This window comes from Notechis scutatus, chromosome 3 (genome assembly GCF_049901735.1).
Source record: "Notechis scutatus isolate UNSWTSFEM ecotype Mainland chromosome 3, rNotScu1.2, whole genome shotgun sequence".
NCBI classification, from domain to species: Eukaryota; Metazoa; Chordata; class Lepidosauria; order Squamata; family Elapidae; genus Notechis; species Notechis scutatus.
The window spans coordinates 203,229,828-203,246,848 of NC_142011.1; the positions used below are offsets into that span (position 1 = coordinate 203,229,828).

General features: G+C 38.7%; 1 protein-coding gene across 1 annotated transcript in view; it reads right to left on the reverse strand.

Moving 5' to 3' along the window:
• The window catches only part of COL22A1 (collagen type XXII alpha 1 chain), a 231,925-nt gene that overhangs the window by 132,211 nt on the left and 82,693 nt on the right, over positions 1-17,021 (reverse strand). The window contains exons 5-9 of the mRNA XM_087962222.1: positions 15,577-15,651; positions 13,350-13,461; positions 12,178-12,301; positions 6,172-6,447; positions 3,195-3,275 (exon numbers count right to left, since the gene is read on the reverse strand). Of these exons, the coding sequence (XP_087818348.1) occupies positions 3,195-3,275; positions 6,172-6,447; positions 12,178-12,301; positions 13,350-13,461; positions 15,577-15,651 (668 nt within the window). The remainder of the gene's footprint in view (positions 1-3,194; positions 3,276-6,171; positions 6,448-12,177; positions 12,302-13,349; positions 13,462-15,576; positions 15,652-17,021) is intronic.

Here is a 17,021-nt window from a genome sequence, read left to right on the forward strand (position 1 = left end):
GTAAATGTGAAAAACGGTCATAAGTCAATGCTGTTGTAACTTTGAACGGTCACTAAACAAATGGTTGTAAGTCAAGGAGTACATGTACTCCTATTGATTCCAATATTGCACAATATTGATGCTGAATGACTTCAGAATGATGCAAAGCTATCTTCAAAGCTTCTTTAGTGGTAGGGTTTTCATGACTAGGATAGGTAAAGATAAAGGTTCGCCTTGCTTAGATGGCTCCAAGACACTTTCAAGGTAGTAGTTTTATTGTAAGGTAAAGGTAAAGGTTCCCCTCGCACATACGTGCTAGTCGTTTCCGGCTCTAGGGGGCGATGCTCATCTCCATTACAAAGCCAAAGAACCAGCGTTGTCCAAGGATGTCTCCATGGTCAAGTGACTGGCATGACTAAATGCCAAAGGTACACGGAACGCTGTTACCTTTCCACCAAAGTAAAATCTATTTTTCTACTTGCATTTTTACATGCTTTCAAACTGCTAGGTTGGCAGAAGCTGGGACAAGTAACAGGAGCTCACTCCGTTATGTGGCACTAGGGATTCGAACCGACAAACTGCTGATCTTTCCAATCGACAAGCTCAGTGTCTTGGCCAGTGAGCCACTGTGTCCCTCATGACTAGGATAGCTGTGTGTTAAACAGAATGTGTCAATCATGCAAACACCACTACTGATTCAGTCACAGGATTAGAAATGCTACATTTTGAATCAAATCAGCTCTAGATTGCCAGAAAGGATGTTCTACTGCTGTACTGATTCTTGCATAGAGACTATGTCATTTCCCTGTCGGAGTCTGAATCTGAGGAGGAAGACGAATACCTGACAGGGAGTGAGAGTGTGGCTCCATTGGCTGTGGGGAGGGCAAAGTCTGGCTGGATAGAGCAGGGGAGAGATAGAACAAGGGAGGGGGAGTTCAGAGGAGGACCCAGGCCCACCCCCTCTGCATCCTAGGGCACGCAGAGGGGAATGGAGAAGAGAGCAACTTGGGTTGCACGGCTTACGGGGAAGGAAAGGGCCCTGATTCTCTTCATTAGCCACACCTAGGAATGAGAGTTTAAAAGAGATGCAAGATGAGTGCAGCGTCTTCTGGGAACAAACATGAGTTTATCTTGTGTTGACTTTGGTTATCTGTGTTCCTGGCAACCTCCCAACCAGGTTGAATTACTGCCATTCTTTCATGTCTGGAATTCCTTCTCCTGCCCTGCCAGACTAATTACCTCATTTTGCCTTGATTGCACTTATAGTTACAGTTTTTGTTGACCACATTTTGGACTTGATTCTCTGCAACCAACGGCTGTTGCTGGGAGAGTTTTTTCTCTAGCCCAGAAAGTAACCAGGACACTGGGGGCAAAGTTGGAGCTAATAAAGGGACTCCTACTGATTATCTGACTGTGTTGCCTTTGTGCCACGCCCCAGGTCATCACAGACTACATCTTAGGGTGATCCTACAAAAATTGCTCTTCTCTAAAGATTGGTGGTTGAACGTTTCACCATGCCAATGCCACAGAAAAGGGAGGAATAAGGAACAAGGAGAAGAAAAGGGGAAGAAGTAATAAAAAAATCTGTTTTGTTTATTTTAGCAGTATAAATGAAGCTCCAAGAAGATTTTGGAGGCAACAGAGAGACCATCAAAGATAATTATATCCTAGTCTGATTGGGATATTCTGAATTTGTACCATGACCGCATGAATATTTTGAATGAAGATTTTGAATGAAGATTTTGAAGATTTTGCAAACATTTCATCACCAGGCTGAGTAATAAAATCAGAGCACAAGGAAAGAACATTTGCCAACTTTACTCTCCCATGCACTGATGATTCATTGCTTAGCTTGTAATGAAATGTCTGAAACGAGACAAGCGAGTTCAAAGAATGCTAAGAACCCAACAATATCAACATTGAACTATATATAATCCTCACTATTAAAATTAACACAGGGTAGGCCTCAACTTACAACCTTTTGTTTCACAACAGCTCAAAGTTATGACAGCCCCAGAAAAAGTGACCCATGACATGTATTTGTGTTAACAATTGTTGCTGCACCCACATAGTCATGTGATGGGTATTTGGGTGTTTGGCAACCATCTCACATTTACAACTGGTTACAATGTCCTGTAGTCATGATTTGTGACTTTTTTAAAAACAAAATTTTATTAAATAAATTATTAAAAACATTGGACATGGTGTGATCATCCCAACAATCCTGTTTGTCATACATATTATGGCATAGAATACAAATTTTATATACATACCTACATTTATACATCTGTACATTTATGCAATAGTTTCCAATTCTAGTAATCCGTTCTGCCAACCCTATTCTCTTTTAATTCTAGATCTTTCCTTTCCCCCCACCATTGATAAAATTTATCCCATACTTTATAGTATTCTATCTCTTCTTTATCTTTCATCTCTAAAGTTAGTTTATCCATCTCAGCGCATGTCCATATATATCTTTATTAGGTCATTTTCATCGGGAATTTCTTTGTCTTTCCACTTTTAAGCAAAAGTTAGTCTTGCTGCCATAATCACACATATCATTAAATAGATCTCTCCTTTATTATATTTTTCTGTTATAATTCCAAGAAGAAGAAAAATCTGGTTTGTATTCCACTTTATGCCCTACCTTCTCCTCAAGCCACCTCTGAATTCTCTGCCAAAATTCCTGGGTTTTTCTACATCTCCACTATATGTGATAATATGAACCATATTCTTTAGTGCATTTCCAGCAGTTAGGTGATATATTTTGAAACATTTTAGACAATTTTGCTGGAGGAAGATGCCACCTATAAAACATTTTATATAGGTTTTCCTTATACGATGTGGCCAATGTTATTTTGTTGTTGTTGTTTCTCTCCCATAAAGTTTGCCAATTGATGATTTGTGACTTTTTTAAACGGCAATAAAATCCATGCAGGGTGGCTGGATTCACTTAAGAACTGCTGTAAAAATGGTTATAAAATTGAATCTGATTTGACTTATAGCCACAGTGAGTTACAATGGAAATTCCAAAACAAGCCATACTTGTAAGTTGAAGACTACCTATATTTTGGTGTGGTGTTTGGAATGGTGGTTAGTGTGTTCACGTATCTCAATCAAATATAGCCCTTCAGTTGGAAGGTATAACAAGGAGCCATTGTTACATGGTATGTCCAAAAGCACATTTGCAAAGCAGGACTACATTTTAAACTTACAGGTCCAGAACGAATATCACAGCAGGTTTCAAGCTCGGCATGTCGTGAATCACAATAAATAACCATCCTCTGAAGGTCAAACTAGAAGAAAAAGGAAATGGTGTCAGTTCATTTGTGAACTGATTTTGCAGCAAAATAATGCGCCCACAAGACTATTTGCTGACATAATGCCAGTCCTCATAGTGTCATTTGCCCTTATAATAACAATGGAAGAATGTGTAAACATTTACAGGCCCAGAAAGTTTGGAACAAGAAATGTAAAAAGGCAAAAAAAAAAAAAAAAAAAAAGTGATGTGAGATACTTTAGAAACTGGTTAATCAGACTGAGGACATGAAATTGTGAACATTTCTGTCTAAGAAATCTAGAAGTCTAAGCCTCAAAGTCCTTCTCTGAATAATTCTAGTTTTTAAAATCCACCTCAGGATAGGAAAACCAACAATAGATTAAACATTTCACCATTCTTTCCATCTCTGGTGTGTTGCTTTTATTTGCTTTTATTTATTTTGATGATTTTAGAATGGGTGTCAGAATTCAGAAATTTCTAGCAAGATTTAAAAGCTCTGTTCCATTTCATGAGCAATAGGGCTGCTTATCAAATTTCAAAATCTAGAAATCACATATGCTAAAGATGGTAGAAAGAAGATTTGTCTTCAGAGAGCTGCCAATAATTTTGGTTTCAGTTCAGTTTATAATAATATTTTAAACGGTGTTGTTTTAATATCTAATATTTTTATTACTTTTATTTGTATTTTTTTTAACTTGTCAGTCATCCAGAATAACTTTGTAGGGGAGAGAGATTGCATAAACGTTGAATACAATAAATGCACAAAATAAAAATAGAAAGGAAACTATTTTCATGTTCCTGTCTGTGGCGACTGCTAAATAGTACATAGAATAACAGAGTTGGAAGGGACCTTGGAGGTCTTCTATTCCAACCCCTGCTCAGGCAGGAGACCTGTACTATTTCAGGCAAATGATTGTTCAATCTCTTCTTAAAAACCTCCACTGAATGAGCACCCATAACTTTTGGAGGCAAGTCATTCCACTTATTAATGATTCTCACTGTCCAGATAAATTTCCTTAGTTCTAGGTTGTTTCTCTCCTTAATAAGTTTCCATCCATTGTTTCTTATCTTGCCTTTTGGTGCTTTGGAAAATAGTTTGAACCCCCTCCTCTTTTAGAAGCCCCTCAAATATTGGAACACTGCTATCATGTCTCCCTTAGTCACAAAATATTAAATCTGTTATTATTCTATTGTCAGGGTTCCAAGTAATATGCCCATAGCAAACAGAACTCTGAGGAAAGCAGTTTCCTCAAAGAACAGGTTTATTGGGTATATCATATTGGCACAGGTTAGTGAAAACTGACTCTAAAGGCCCCATGGTTTTCACCTAATTAAAAGTAAAAGTTTTTCCCCCTTTCCCAAACAATAAGTCACATGGTCCCATCAAAGTTCTGTCTGGTTGTTTGGAAACTGCACTCTTCATCTTATCATCCACCTGTCGGAATGTCCTTGGTTCTCAGGGGAAACTATTTTGTTTTGGCTACAAAACCCCAGCTATCTCTATTCCCTCCCTCACTATCCCGCATCACTATTGTGGCAAAGCTGAAGCCTCCAAGATGGCCTCAGTCAGGCCAGCTTCAGAGTTGACATCTATGCTTAACTGAAGATATTTTAGTGCCACACAGTTCTTGAAAAATTGTAATGGAATTACATGTTAAAGTCTTGGGATTTAAGAGGCAACCAGCAGTGAAGCTGACCAGATGTGGCTGATGCAATAGGAATGAATCAGCATAGCATGGGTATTTCCCTTTAAGGCTGGGGATGGATTCTATCCCTTTAAGAGGTATTTATATAAAGGCAGCCATTAGAGGGCATGTCCTCTCTCCTTGTGTGTGGTATCCATGTAGAATTAAGAAGAAGAAGATTACTTATTATATATATTGAAATGATTGAAATAAATTGTGAGGAGGTTTAAAAATGAGATTAATATCAGTGACCAAACAAAAAGGATTAATTGTTTCTTTCTTTCTTTCTTTCTTTTTATAGCATAAATAAAATTTTATGGAAGTAAAGGGAGAAAATACATTGCGGAATCTGACTGAAAAGTACAATGTAAAGTAGTGTATTTTTCTAGGGATTGATTATTACTATAACTAAGTAAAATAGATGTTTAATTGGGAATTACAGATGAGGGAATTAAGGCATACTTAAACCACTGAGGTGACACCCCAAACTAGTAAAAGGGGAAGGGAAATTTATGTTTTGTTTTATGTGAAAAACTTGTATTAATCTAGACTTTATGAAAAGAATATGCGATGGAGTTGCAAATTTGAGAAGATAAAAAAGAATTAAAAGGGAATAAGTATGAAGATATGGAAACTATTAGTGATTTAAATGAGAAAAGAGTGCTTTGGAAAAGGCATCGTTTAAAAGAAACGTTAAGGCTTAAGAAATACATTTGAAATAAATTGAAATATATTGAGATGTTTAGAATGAGAGTAATATTAATGAATAGCATTAACTTGCCTATTCCTTTTCTTATATAAAAGTTGAGAGGTAAAATGAGGAAAGAGTACTTTGGAAAAGACCACACTTAAAAGAAATGTTAATGTTTTAAAAATATATCTTAAAGAAATTGAAATGAATTGAGAAGATGCTTAGAATGAAAGTAATATCACTTAACAGAATTAATGTGTTTGTTTCTTTTCTTATGTAAAAGTTGAAATGGAGAAGTAATAATAGAATTAAGTTAAAAATGGACAAGACAGAATGTTGAATGTAAAAATGAATATATAATTACTGTCATATTTGCATGTAAAAGTGGTGACTCGGAATTATGTTGTACGCTGAAAAGAGCTTTTTTATGTTGTTTTGGAAAAATTGAATAAAACTTGTTTAAAAAAAGAAATATGATTGGTGGTAGAACTGATCCCACCTTTTTGGGGGGAATGAGCTTTTTCCTTGGTACTTACATCAATTGGCACACTGTCATAAAGGCGTTTGCCGATCACCGTTTTCCCTTGAATGTCAATATTTTCTCTGTCTTCAATCGGTAATGTCTGGACCAGTTTGCAATCGATGTACAAGGAGACCGTCTGGGACTGGATGCTGAGTGCAATCTTATGCCAGTTACGATCAAACAGGTCATTGACACGTCCGTTTCTGAAAACGACTCTCACAGCATCTCTGGTAAGTCCAATTGCGTTGTACTCCAGTGCTTTGTTCTCCCCATCCAACCGGATAGAAACCTTTGAAAGCAGACATAACACTGTAAGGACATGATTCTTTATGGAACAAATATCCAACAAAGGAGCTATCAACCATGAGAAGAGGGTAAGAACAAAGTTCATCAAACATGGAATCTATTTCTATGTGTCCCAGATGTTTTGGACCACAAAAACTCAACTGGCATAACCAATTGTGAGGAATTATGGAAGACCCTAGGTTTAGTACAGCAGTAAATCAAATTTAACAGTCTTGGAGGACCAGGCAGTTGATGGCTTTAGAAAGTTCTGGGGGTATCCCTGATTCTGCAAATTCATTATTCTTGGTTCATTACTATATACGATCAACATGCTAGACACAAAAGTCAAGAAGAAAGCAGGATGGTGAACTGTCAGTTCTAATGAAGAAATGTTCAGATGAGATAGAGGTTTTCTATGAAGTATAAAGATATTGAAGAGTGATAATCTCTAGAAATATCAATAGCCCACAAACCCACACCCACACTTCACTGGTAATTATCCCAAACCAAAGACAAGATACAGAAGGATGAAAGAAAAAAATGTAATTTACAAAACAAACTGTAACCGTTGCAACCAATTCTACATGAGACACATATCACGTCAATTGAAAACTAGAATCGAATGAACACCAGTTGGCAGTCAAACACCACAATCGCAAATCCCTAATTTCTACCCACACTGACACTAAGCAGCATCAATTTGATTGGAGCAAAATAAGAATCATTGGCCACGCTAAACCACCTGTCACACTCATAAGTTTTTCAAATGAATTCCTTCCAGCAAGCCAGGATTGTCTTCAATTGAGGTTGGCTGTGTTGCTAAAGTTCTGGATGTATATTTTTTTAAATCACTATCTAGAAAACATTGATAGAACATTTCAATTATCTGTTCATTTTCCCAGTGGTCTTGATTAATATAAATCTCAACTTATAAAGGATAATCTTTGCAGTTCAGGGTCGAAATGAGGGGTCCTTGATGCTCTCTGAGCTTCATTCTTTTCTTACAGACATTTTATTACCCAAACTAGCACTGATAATTAGATAATGAAATATCTGTAAGAAAACATCCAATCTCAGAGAGTGCTAAGAACCCCTCAAATCTTAACCTGGATCTGTGGCGTTTGATTTCCGAATTGATCTCCATGTGGAGGCTCCAGGGGGCGGGGGGGAAACGGGCCTTCTAGAAGTCTGGAAATGGGCCTGTTCCTGGCTTCCGAATGGGCCTCCAGAGCCCAGGGAAGGCCATTTTTGCCCTCCCAGAGTCCCGAGGGAAGTCTCCAAATCCTTGAGAAGACAAAAAACAGCCCTACCGGAAGTACTGGAAGTCTGGAAACAGGACTGTTTCCGGGGAAGGCTATTTTCGCCCTCCCAGAGTCCTGAGGAAAGCCTCTGGACCCTTGGGAAGGCAAAAAAACAGCCCTCAAAAGAAGTTCTGGTAGGCCATCAACTGGGCAGTGAACCGGTTAATGGGATTTTTGAATGCCACCCCTGTCGTATACTATAACAACACAAAAACACACAATAGATACAAACTCAAGGTTAATTGCACCAAACTTGATTGCAGGAAATACGACTTCAGCAATAGAGTGGTCAATGTCTGGAATACTCTACCTGACTCTGTGGTTTCTTCCCCAAACCCCAAAAACTTTAACCTTAGACTGTCTACTATTGACCTCACCCCTTTCCTAAGAGGTCTGTAGGGGGCGTGCATAAGCGCACCAATGTGCCTACCGTCCCTGTCCTATTGTTTCTTTTATTTTTCTTATATGTACCCATTTCATGTATTCATAACTATGTATATACTTATACCTATTATCTTGTAAGCGATTGACTAATCAAAATAAATAAATAAATAAATAAATATTTAAAAAATACCAGTTCTTTCCATCATTATTGTTATTACACCTTCCTCCCATCCTTGTGACACATATGAATAATGTCTAAATCATTTATACTAATATTTATGAGAAGAGGAGAGATCTTCCCAAAGATAGGGAAATTGCAATTTTGCATCTAATTCAAAATTTTTGCTCCCTTAGCACCTGTAGTAAGCTGACATCTAAATTTCCTCCATGTCAGCTTTGGAAGCCATATTCCACGCTGCCCCATAGCCTGAGAAAGTGGGAGGGGGGTTGATTTCAATTGAGTAGCTCAAAGTAGACAAAATAAAATTCTTTTGTTAGTTCAAGGTCATTGAGTATGGCGCAGGATGAAATAAGGATCTTACTTTTGGACGGATCGTGGTTGGGCCATGTGATATGACAATGGCCAAGGAGGGATGGATTTATAGTTTGGAAAATTGTGGGAAGCCCGAAAACTTTTAGATTCGGGATTCCACAGATGTGGCAGGTGCTATTCTAATAAAGGTACTTTTGAGATATGGTTGTCTCGGAGTTACTGATTGGAATGGAGGTTTGCTGGAACGCTGACACTCCAGTTTTTGTGGCAGTTATCTTATCTTATCTATCTATCTATCTATCTATCTATCTATCTATCTATCTATCTATCTATCTATCTATCTATCTATCTGAAATCCATAGCGTCAGTTTTAAAACAGGCAAGTCTTAATTGAAACAACAGTAACAATGAACTTCATCTACATGTATTATGTGATTTGCAGATTTTAGTTATCCACCCACCCTTCAGACTTTCCCAAGGATGCTTTTTCCCAAGGCAACTGGTCTTTCTTTCTTTCTTTCTTTCTTTCTTTCTTTCTTTCTTTCTTTCTTTCTTTCTTTCTTTCTTTCTTTCTTTCTTTCTTTCTTTCTTTCTTTCTTTCTTTCTTTGAAAACATTTCATTCATCCAAGAAGCTTCTTCAAGATGCTCCAGGCATTCAGTGCAACCCCTGGGCCATAAAAATATTCCCCTCACACCTTAGCACATAAAAAATCTAAAACAACCTAAATTAAGCTAGACTACTGATGATTTTTTGGGGCATCTCCTGGTTTTTGTGAAAAACATGGTTTGGTTTGGTGTTTCCTTACTGCAGAATGTTTTTCAGTTTTCATTCCAGCCTGAAGATTTCTTAGTTTTGCAGCCTGTGAGGAAATGGATTGTTCCCTGTGCTTTCGAAAAGCAATAGCAATTGCAATAGCACTTTGACTTATATATCGCTTCATAGTGCTTTACAGCACTCTTTTTTTAAATAAAAGTTTTTTTTTGTTTTTTACACATCTCTTCACGTGAGCAATGTGATTCCAGATTACAACATTTGTACATAATTATACTTACATTTTCAACTTTCTTATTTAATATCACATCAAATTATTATCCACTCCACTAATCTTCAAACAAATTTCCATTTCATATTTTAATGCATTAATTCAATATCAAAATCATTTCCTCACATATATTTTCAATTCTTTATCCCCTATTATTTCCATTGTCAGCTTACTGCTTTACAGCAATCTTTAAGTGATTTATAATGTCAGTATATTGTGACACTATATCCTCATTTTACCAATCTTGGAAGGATGGAAGGCTGAGTCAACCTTGATCCGATGAACTGAATTGAACTGCTGTAGCCTGCAGTACTGCATCCTAACCACTGTGCACCACCGCAGCTCTGCAATCACCTGCAGCCAGGTAGAAATGCATCTTGGCACTTCCTTTCTGTACTTCCTTCCTGCACTCAGACAAGCACTCATACATTTACTCACAAGCATCCAAGTCCTTGTTGCAGATAACTGTGCTACCTGAGCCACACCCTGGTGCTCTCAAGGACATGCTGATGTCCAGAGGCAACTTCATCCCACCCAGTCTTTCGTGCTTACAAAAAGCCAAAGCTGAGACAGAATGAGGAAAGGGTGTGTAGCACGAAACATGAATGTAAATCACCTACAGACACAGAAGCGGAGGTGATGGGTGCAGGTTGGCAGCTATTATAATTTTGCGTGAGGTCTTTCATTCAACTGCCATGTCTGCAAGCTACGGTGATGGTAGAATGTCCTGGTAGAAGCTTTGCTGGAAGCTCAGTAGCAATTACAAAAAGGAACAAGCGTGCTAAAGCCATACCTCATCGCAATTAGCACAAGAACATTTGGAGAAAGGGTGTGTGCTACTTTAAAGACTTTGAGATTTTTGTTTAAACTGGGTATAAAAGACTGGATATTAAAGGTATTTTTTTCATTGGCAACGTCCTAGAAGGCCGGGGGTGATCCACAGCAATAACCTGTAGTTAGGGAAGGTGTGTGTTGTAATTAAAGTATGGTGTTTAGAATTGTTATGCTGGGTTGAGTAGAGCAAAAAGCCCCAACCCAACCATTCTATTTTGAACCATTCTGTTATGAATCAGATTAATCTCCTGGTGATTTAACAGAATAACAGAGTTGGAAGGGACCTTTGAGATCTTCTAGTCCAATCCCCTGCTTAAACAGGAGACCATATATCATTCTGAACAAATCTCTGCACCTCTAGTGATGATCACCCATAACTTCTGGAGGCAAAAGCCATTCCGCTGGTTAATTGTTCTGACTGACAGGAAAATTCTCTTTCATTCTAGATTGGATCCCTCTTTAATAAACTTCCTTCCATTACTTCTCCTCCTGCCCTTCAGGTGCAATTTCTTCTTTTCTGTGACAACCCCTGTGACTGCTATCCTGTCATCTCTGGCCCTTCTTTTTGTTAGGCTAGACTTACATACAGTTCCTGCGATTGTTCATTTTAGCCTTCAATCCCCGAATCGCTTTTTGATCTGTGCTTCTTTGCAGTCTTTTTAGAGTCTCAACATCTTTGCGATCAAAACTGGATGCAGTATTCCAAGTGCAGTATAAAGCTTCATGGAACTATCCATGTTCTTTTCATGGTATGTGGACTCTCACCAGGGGTGGGATTCTACCGGTTCTGTCCGGCTCGGTAGAACCGGTAGCTCTGAAGAGCAGCAGACATAGAACTGGTTCTATGTCTGCTGCTGTTTTGGCCCACCTGCCCGCCTGGGCTCTTACCTGATCTTTATTTCCTGCTTTTTCAACCTCAGCTGCTTTGCGTGGCACAGCTACGGTTGAAAAAGCAGGAAAATAGTGCTTTTTCAAACGCTGCACACCCCTGCGCACTGCTGCTCAGCTGTTTAGACAGCAATAGCTGACAATGTTCCACACATGCGCTCAGCACACAGCAAATCACAAATAGCAAAATCACCGATTTTACACCGGTCAGATCCCGCCCCTGACTCTCACTGAAGTATGAACGAAGGATGGAAATTAACCAAGAAGAGAAACAATGAAAATTTCTGATGATGAGAGCAATCAACCAGTGAAACGGCTTGTCTCCATCATTAGAGGCTTTCAAAAAGAGACCAGATAAACATTTGTCTGAAATGGTATAGGGTCTCCTGCTCCAGCAAGGGGTTGGACTACTAAAAAACTTCCGACATCCCTTCCAAGTCTATTATTCTATGTACTAAATCAGGGGTGTCAAACTCATATCCTCACGGTGGCATCACGTGACATATTGGGACCTTTCCTCCCTTCGCTAAACTGGGTGTGGGCATAGCCAGCACATGACACATCGTACCTATGGGCCAGGAGTTTAGCAGCCCTGCTCTAAATAACCACTCCTAATCTTCCTTAATTTTTGGAGAGTCAGGCCTTCCTATATATTGGCACCTAGCCCAGCTAGTACATACAACCCATTTTTGTTAATCGAGGTGCTACAGGGAACAGAAGGCCAACAGTGCTGTGTAATAAGCTGGAAAGAAATAACTCAACTTCTTTCAGGATGAAAAAGCAACCTTACCTGTGGTATGCCATATTTGTCAATGATCTGCCAAATGTACCAATCTTCTCGCCTGGATGACTTGCGGAATTTGAAAGTAGCAACAAAGGCATACTCATCCGGAAGTCCTTGTGGAAAGACATCTCTGGAGGAAGGAGATGTGGAGAGAGAGGAAGTTATGAAAAGTATTTAGGTTATACACATGTGGGCGACCATTCGTCAAAATCATAATGTGGGAGATAAACTCTTTGTTCCCTGCAGTATATAATGGTTATTAATCAAACTGGCCATGGATATGGAGGAAGCACTAACTCTTGTAGAGAGAAAGAAGGAAGGTGATAAATATCTGCAATTGATGTTTTAATGAGCGTGTATGAAAAGTTTTGCTTCCCCCCAAATAAGAAAGTAAAGAAAAAATAGCTTGGAAGTTAAACTGCTTCTAATTTGACAACCCCTTTGTCAGGCCAAAGAGAAACAGGGATGACTAGTGTATTAAATATTTGAAGAATTGGTCTCTTTTCCAAATGTCTTCCATTCATTTCTCTACTGTAAAAAAAATCTTATAGTAAACAAAGTTGTGATGGATTGACTATGTGCCAACAAGTTGATGTCAAGGCTTAACATAATAAAATAGGTATCTTGTGAAAATTTAGAGAATTGCAATTCTGTACTGTATATTAAATCTTATTGGCGTATTATAAACCTGAATGATTTCAATTCACCAGTCCCACTGTCAGGGTTCCAAGTAATACGTCCATAGCAAACTAAACTCCGAGGCAGGTAGATTCCTCAAATAATAATTTTATTGGAAATATCATATTGGCTATTGGCATATTGAAAACTGACTCTGAAAGTTCCTGCGGTTTTCACCTAATTAAAAGTCAACATTTCCTCCCTTTACCAAACAATCAGTCACATGGTCCAATCAAGGTGCCATCTGGTTGCCTGGTAACATCACTCCTCCTCTCTCTGGCCACCTGTGGGAATGTCCTTGGTTCCCAGGAGAAAGTATTTTGTTTTGGCTACAAAACCCCAGCTATTTGTATTCCCACCTCCCTATCCCTCAGCTCCTGTGTGGCAAAACGGAAGCTTCAAAATGGCTTTGGCATTTAACACCCACCCTGAATTTAAAAGGACCATATCAGGAAATGAAACAATTGAAGAAACGGTTCAAAGGAAGAGGGGGAACGTACTGTGTACGCTGAACAATGGGAAAGCTTCCAAGACGAACATAAGAGCTCTGGATTCCATCGTCTTTCCTTCGGAACATCTCCCGTACACTGAATAATTCCATCAAGTCAAACCCTGCCAGAGCAACAGCAACAAAAGAAAACATGAAAGACAATAACATTTAGCTGCTGATAGGAATTTATCATTTATTAATATCTATAAATAATAATTAAACATTCTATTCTATTCTATTCTATTCTATTCTATTCTATTCTATTCTATTCTATTCTATTCTATTCTATTCTACTCTACTCTACTCTATTCTACTCTACTCTATTGTATCTAACAGTGCAGTGTGCATATGTCCTTAGAAAGTGAAGGGACATTCACTGTATGGCAAACGAGGCAAACGTTTCAGTACCAGAGTCAGGAATGCTTAATCTAAGATAAGATGTGGGATGTAACATGTCGAACAAGACCCAACCATTTTGCATAACCTTGGCTACCACCCATAACATGCTTAATTGGTTTGGGCCTAAGCACATTATGCAAACAAAGCACTTGGTTATCCAGATTTAAGATTTGGAGGTTGCATAAACTCAGGCACCACCTTTACAGAAACACACACATGAAAAAGCACACAAAGGGTTTCAATTCAAAACCTTCTATTAGAGTTTTCACTCTCTTCAAAAACTGATATCATTTGGCATGGTAGAAGGTGCACTATGATCCTTTGCCAAGACTGTAATTTTGGAGATATTACAGGTTGCAAATAATTACTCGGTAGATAACTTTCTTTGTTTCCTGGAATGTTTTTTTTCCTCTGAGCTTTTTTTCCATTCAGAGGTAGTAATAAGACATATATTCTTGTTCAGTGCCCATAGGCTTCACCCAGTGGCAGAATTCAATTTTTTTTTACTACCGGTTCTGTGAGCGTGGCTTGGTGGGCATGGCAGGGGAAGGATATTGTAAAATCTCCAGTCAGAGGTTGTATTTGCCAGTTCTCCAAACTACACAAAATTTCTACTACTGGTTCTCCAGAACTGGTCAGAACCTGCTGAATACCACCTCTGGCTTCACCCCATGAAAGACCCTAAAAACAACTATAATGGGATCATTTTTTGATAGATTGCCACTGTTGCAAACGTTCGTGTGAACTGCATCCATAATTAACTGGTGCTTGAGAGAACCTTACTGGCTCAAACATGCAAAAGTATGACTGAGCTACAGAAATTCTGCATTAATAGGAGAGATACTTAAGTCTTATTTCCCATTTAGGAACACATTTAGCTTTTTCTGAAATTTTTCATCCGACCTTCCTGGGAGAGGAAATCCTTACTGATTTTGGCTTCTGTTCATTTTAAAAGTTCATATTTCTATATTGCACAAGAGAATAATTTATTGCAAATATTAATAGGGCCAGGTTTTATCCTCTGCATTATATCAAATGCATGTTTTGTCACTGGTGGCCAAATGGGTCTACCATATTTCCTCCCCAAGCGTTATTTCTGGAATACATAATGATGTATATACAGTAAGAGCTTTACTAGATGGGAAAATATAGTGTATGGAAATAGCACTGCTTTTTCAACCTTGTAAAAATTCCTTCCCTACTAAAAGAGACACAGGTACAAAACAAAATAAACAGAGAGAGAGAGAGAGAGAGAGAGAGAGAGAGAGACCCAACTGTCCTTAAACTTTCCTTGAAGTGCTTCAATGCAGAAACAAAAATCCCTTTTGTGAGTCCCCTTATTATTCATTATGATTTTGAAGATGATGATGTTATCCATTCAGATGTGCCCAAATCTCTTGACGTTCCCACAGGCCAAATCTTTCCACATCTTCCTATCTTGCGCTACTTCTTTGAGTTGTTCTATGCTCTGGCTGGTATCAGCTTTGATAGTGTCCGGTCACCATGTTCTTTGATGACGTGGTTTCCTTTTAACACTATCTCTCACAAACAAACTTCTCCAAACAAAACAAAAGCTTTGTTTCAATGCTACCTATTTCTGAAGCTGCTGCTAAGCAGACAAGCGGATCCAAACTATTCCTTAATAATATTCTGCTCCTTGACCAGTAAAGACAGCCTAGCACTCTTAAATAATTCTATCTTTTCCATTTGCAAAATAAGGTACTGTCCTAGCCAGTATTAAATGCCACTTTCAGGATTAATTCAGTCTCTCTATACAACATATCTCTGCTTTACAATGTGACAAGAAGAAGAATTGATTGTCCCTGATATTGCATTACCTGGTATGTCATCCATTTCTCCATTGCCGTGTCTGAACCTGTCTCCTTCTACGCGGACATTTGGACACAGGACATCTGCAAAGAGAGGGAAGAGAAAGGAAAGGACATTTAATCTAGAGTTATTGCTAAGATCTCCATTGATTTTTTTCCTTTTGTTTTTTATCACCTCTTGGCAAAATGGAAATAATATTTAGTACTTTTCTACCCTTTTGATAGTACGCTGGAAACACTACGAGCCCTGGGTATCTCCATTGCCAACAAAAACACTACAAAGAAAGTTGTATAAACTGGCAGAAAGAACTGGCATCATAAACAGAATCGACTGCCCAGATTGCAACCGACACCACACAGGGTAAATAAGGCCCCAATTACAGTAAAATAACAATGAACACAAAACTGCAAAAAACCAAAACCAGAACATCTTAGTGACAGGCTATTTCTGCTGACTGCCGGCTACCTGCAAATCCACCAGGCTCAAGGTTGACTCAGCCTTCCATCCTTCTGAGGTGGGTAAAATGAGAACCCAGATTGCTGGGGGCAAGCTGCTGAACTCTGTCTGCTTAGAGAGGGCTGTAAAGCACTGTAAAAGTGGAATATAAGTCTAAGTGCTATTGCTATCTCATGGCTACCTATGCCCTCAAAATCACTCACACATTTGACTGGAATAATGGAGAAAGAATCAACCAAGCAAACATCAGAAGAGTCAGGAATTTCTGAAAGTCTGGCACTCAAATCAAGGAGCCATCAGAAGGAGAAAAAAAACATTGGATAGGATTTACAGACTATCAGATACAAGATCCAAACCATTCACATCAGATTGACAAGGCAGGCCAAACAGAACAGAATTAACCCGAATCAACAGTACAGAATTCAAGCCCACATAGATTATAAATATAGCAAGGCAAGTCCCATTTCTGGAAAATTGTACTGATGAAGCTGTATTGGAATGCACAGGACAGAATTTGTAATCTATGCTCTGGTGCAGACCTTCCCAAGCCTAGAGACCCTCAAGCAGAGGTGGTATTCAGCAGGTTCTGACCAGTTCTGGAGAACCGGTAGCGGAAATTTTGAGTAGTTCAGAGAACCGGCAAATACCACCTCTGACTGGACATTTTACAGTATCTTTCCCCTGCCACGCCCACCAAGCCACATCCACAGAACCGGTGGTAAAAAATTTGAATCTTACCACTGCCCTCAAGGAAAGAGCGGTCTACCACTATTCCAAGAGATGGATACATCACTTATGGAACAGACTACTTTTATTCTCTTCACCATCTATTCTTTAGAAAAGAACCTTTACCTAACTTAGCAATTATCCAGATGCTAAAATGTCTTTCCACACCAAGGCAGATTCACGAAGAAGCCATGACTGACTAAGGCAAAGAGTTGCATGGGACAGCTGATAAATCCCTTCTACCACTAGAAAAGTTCACGTCAACAAGTTA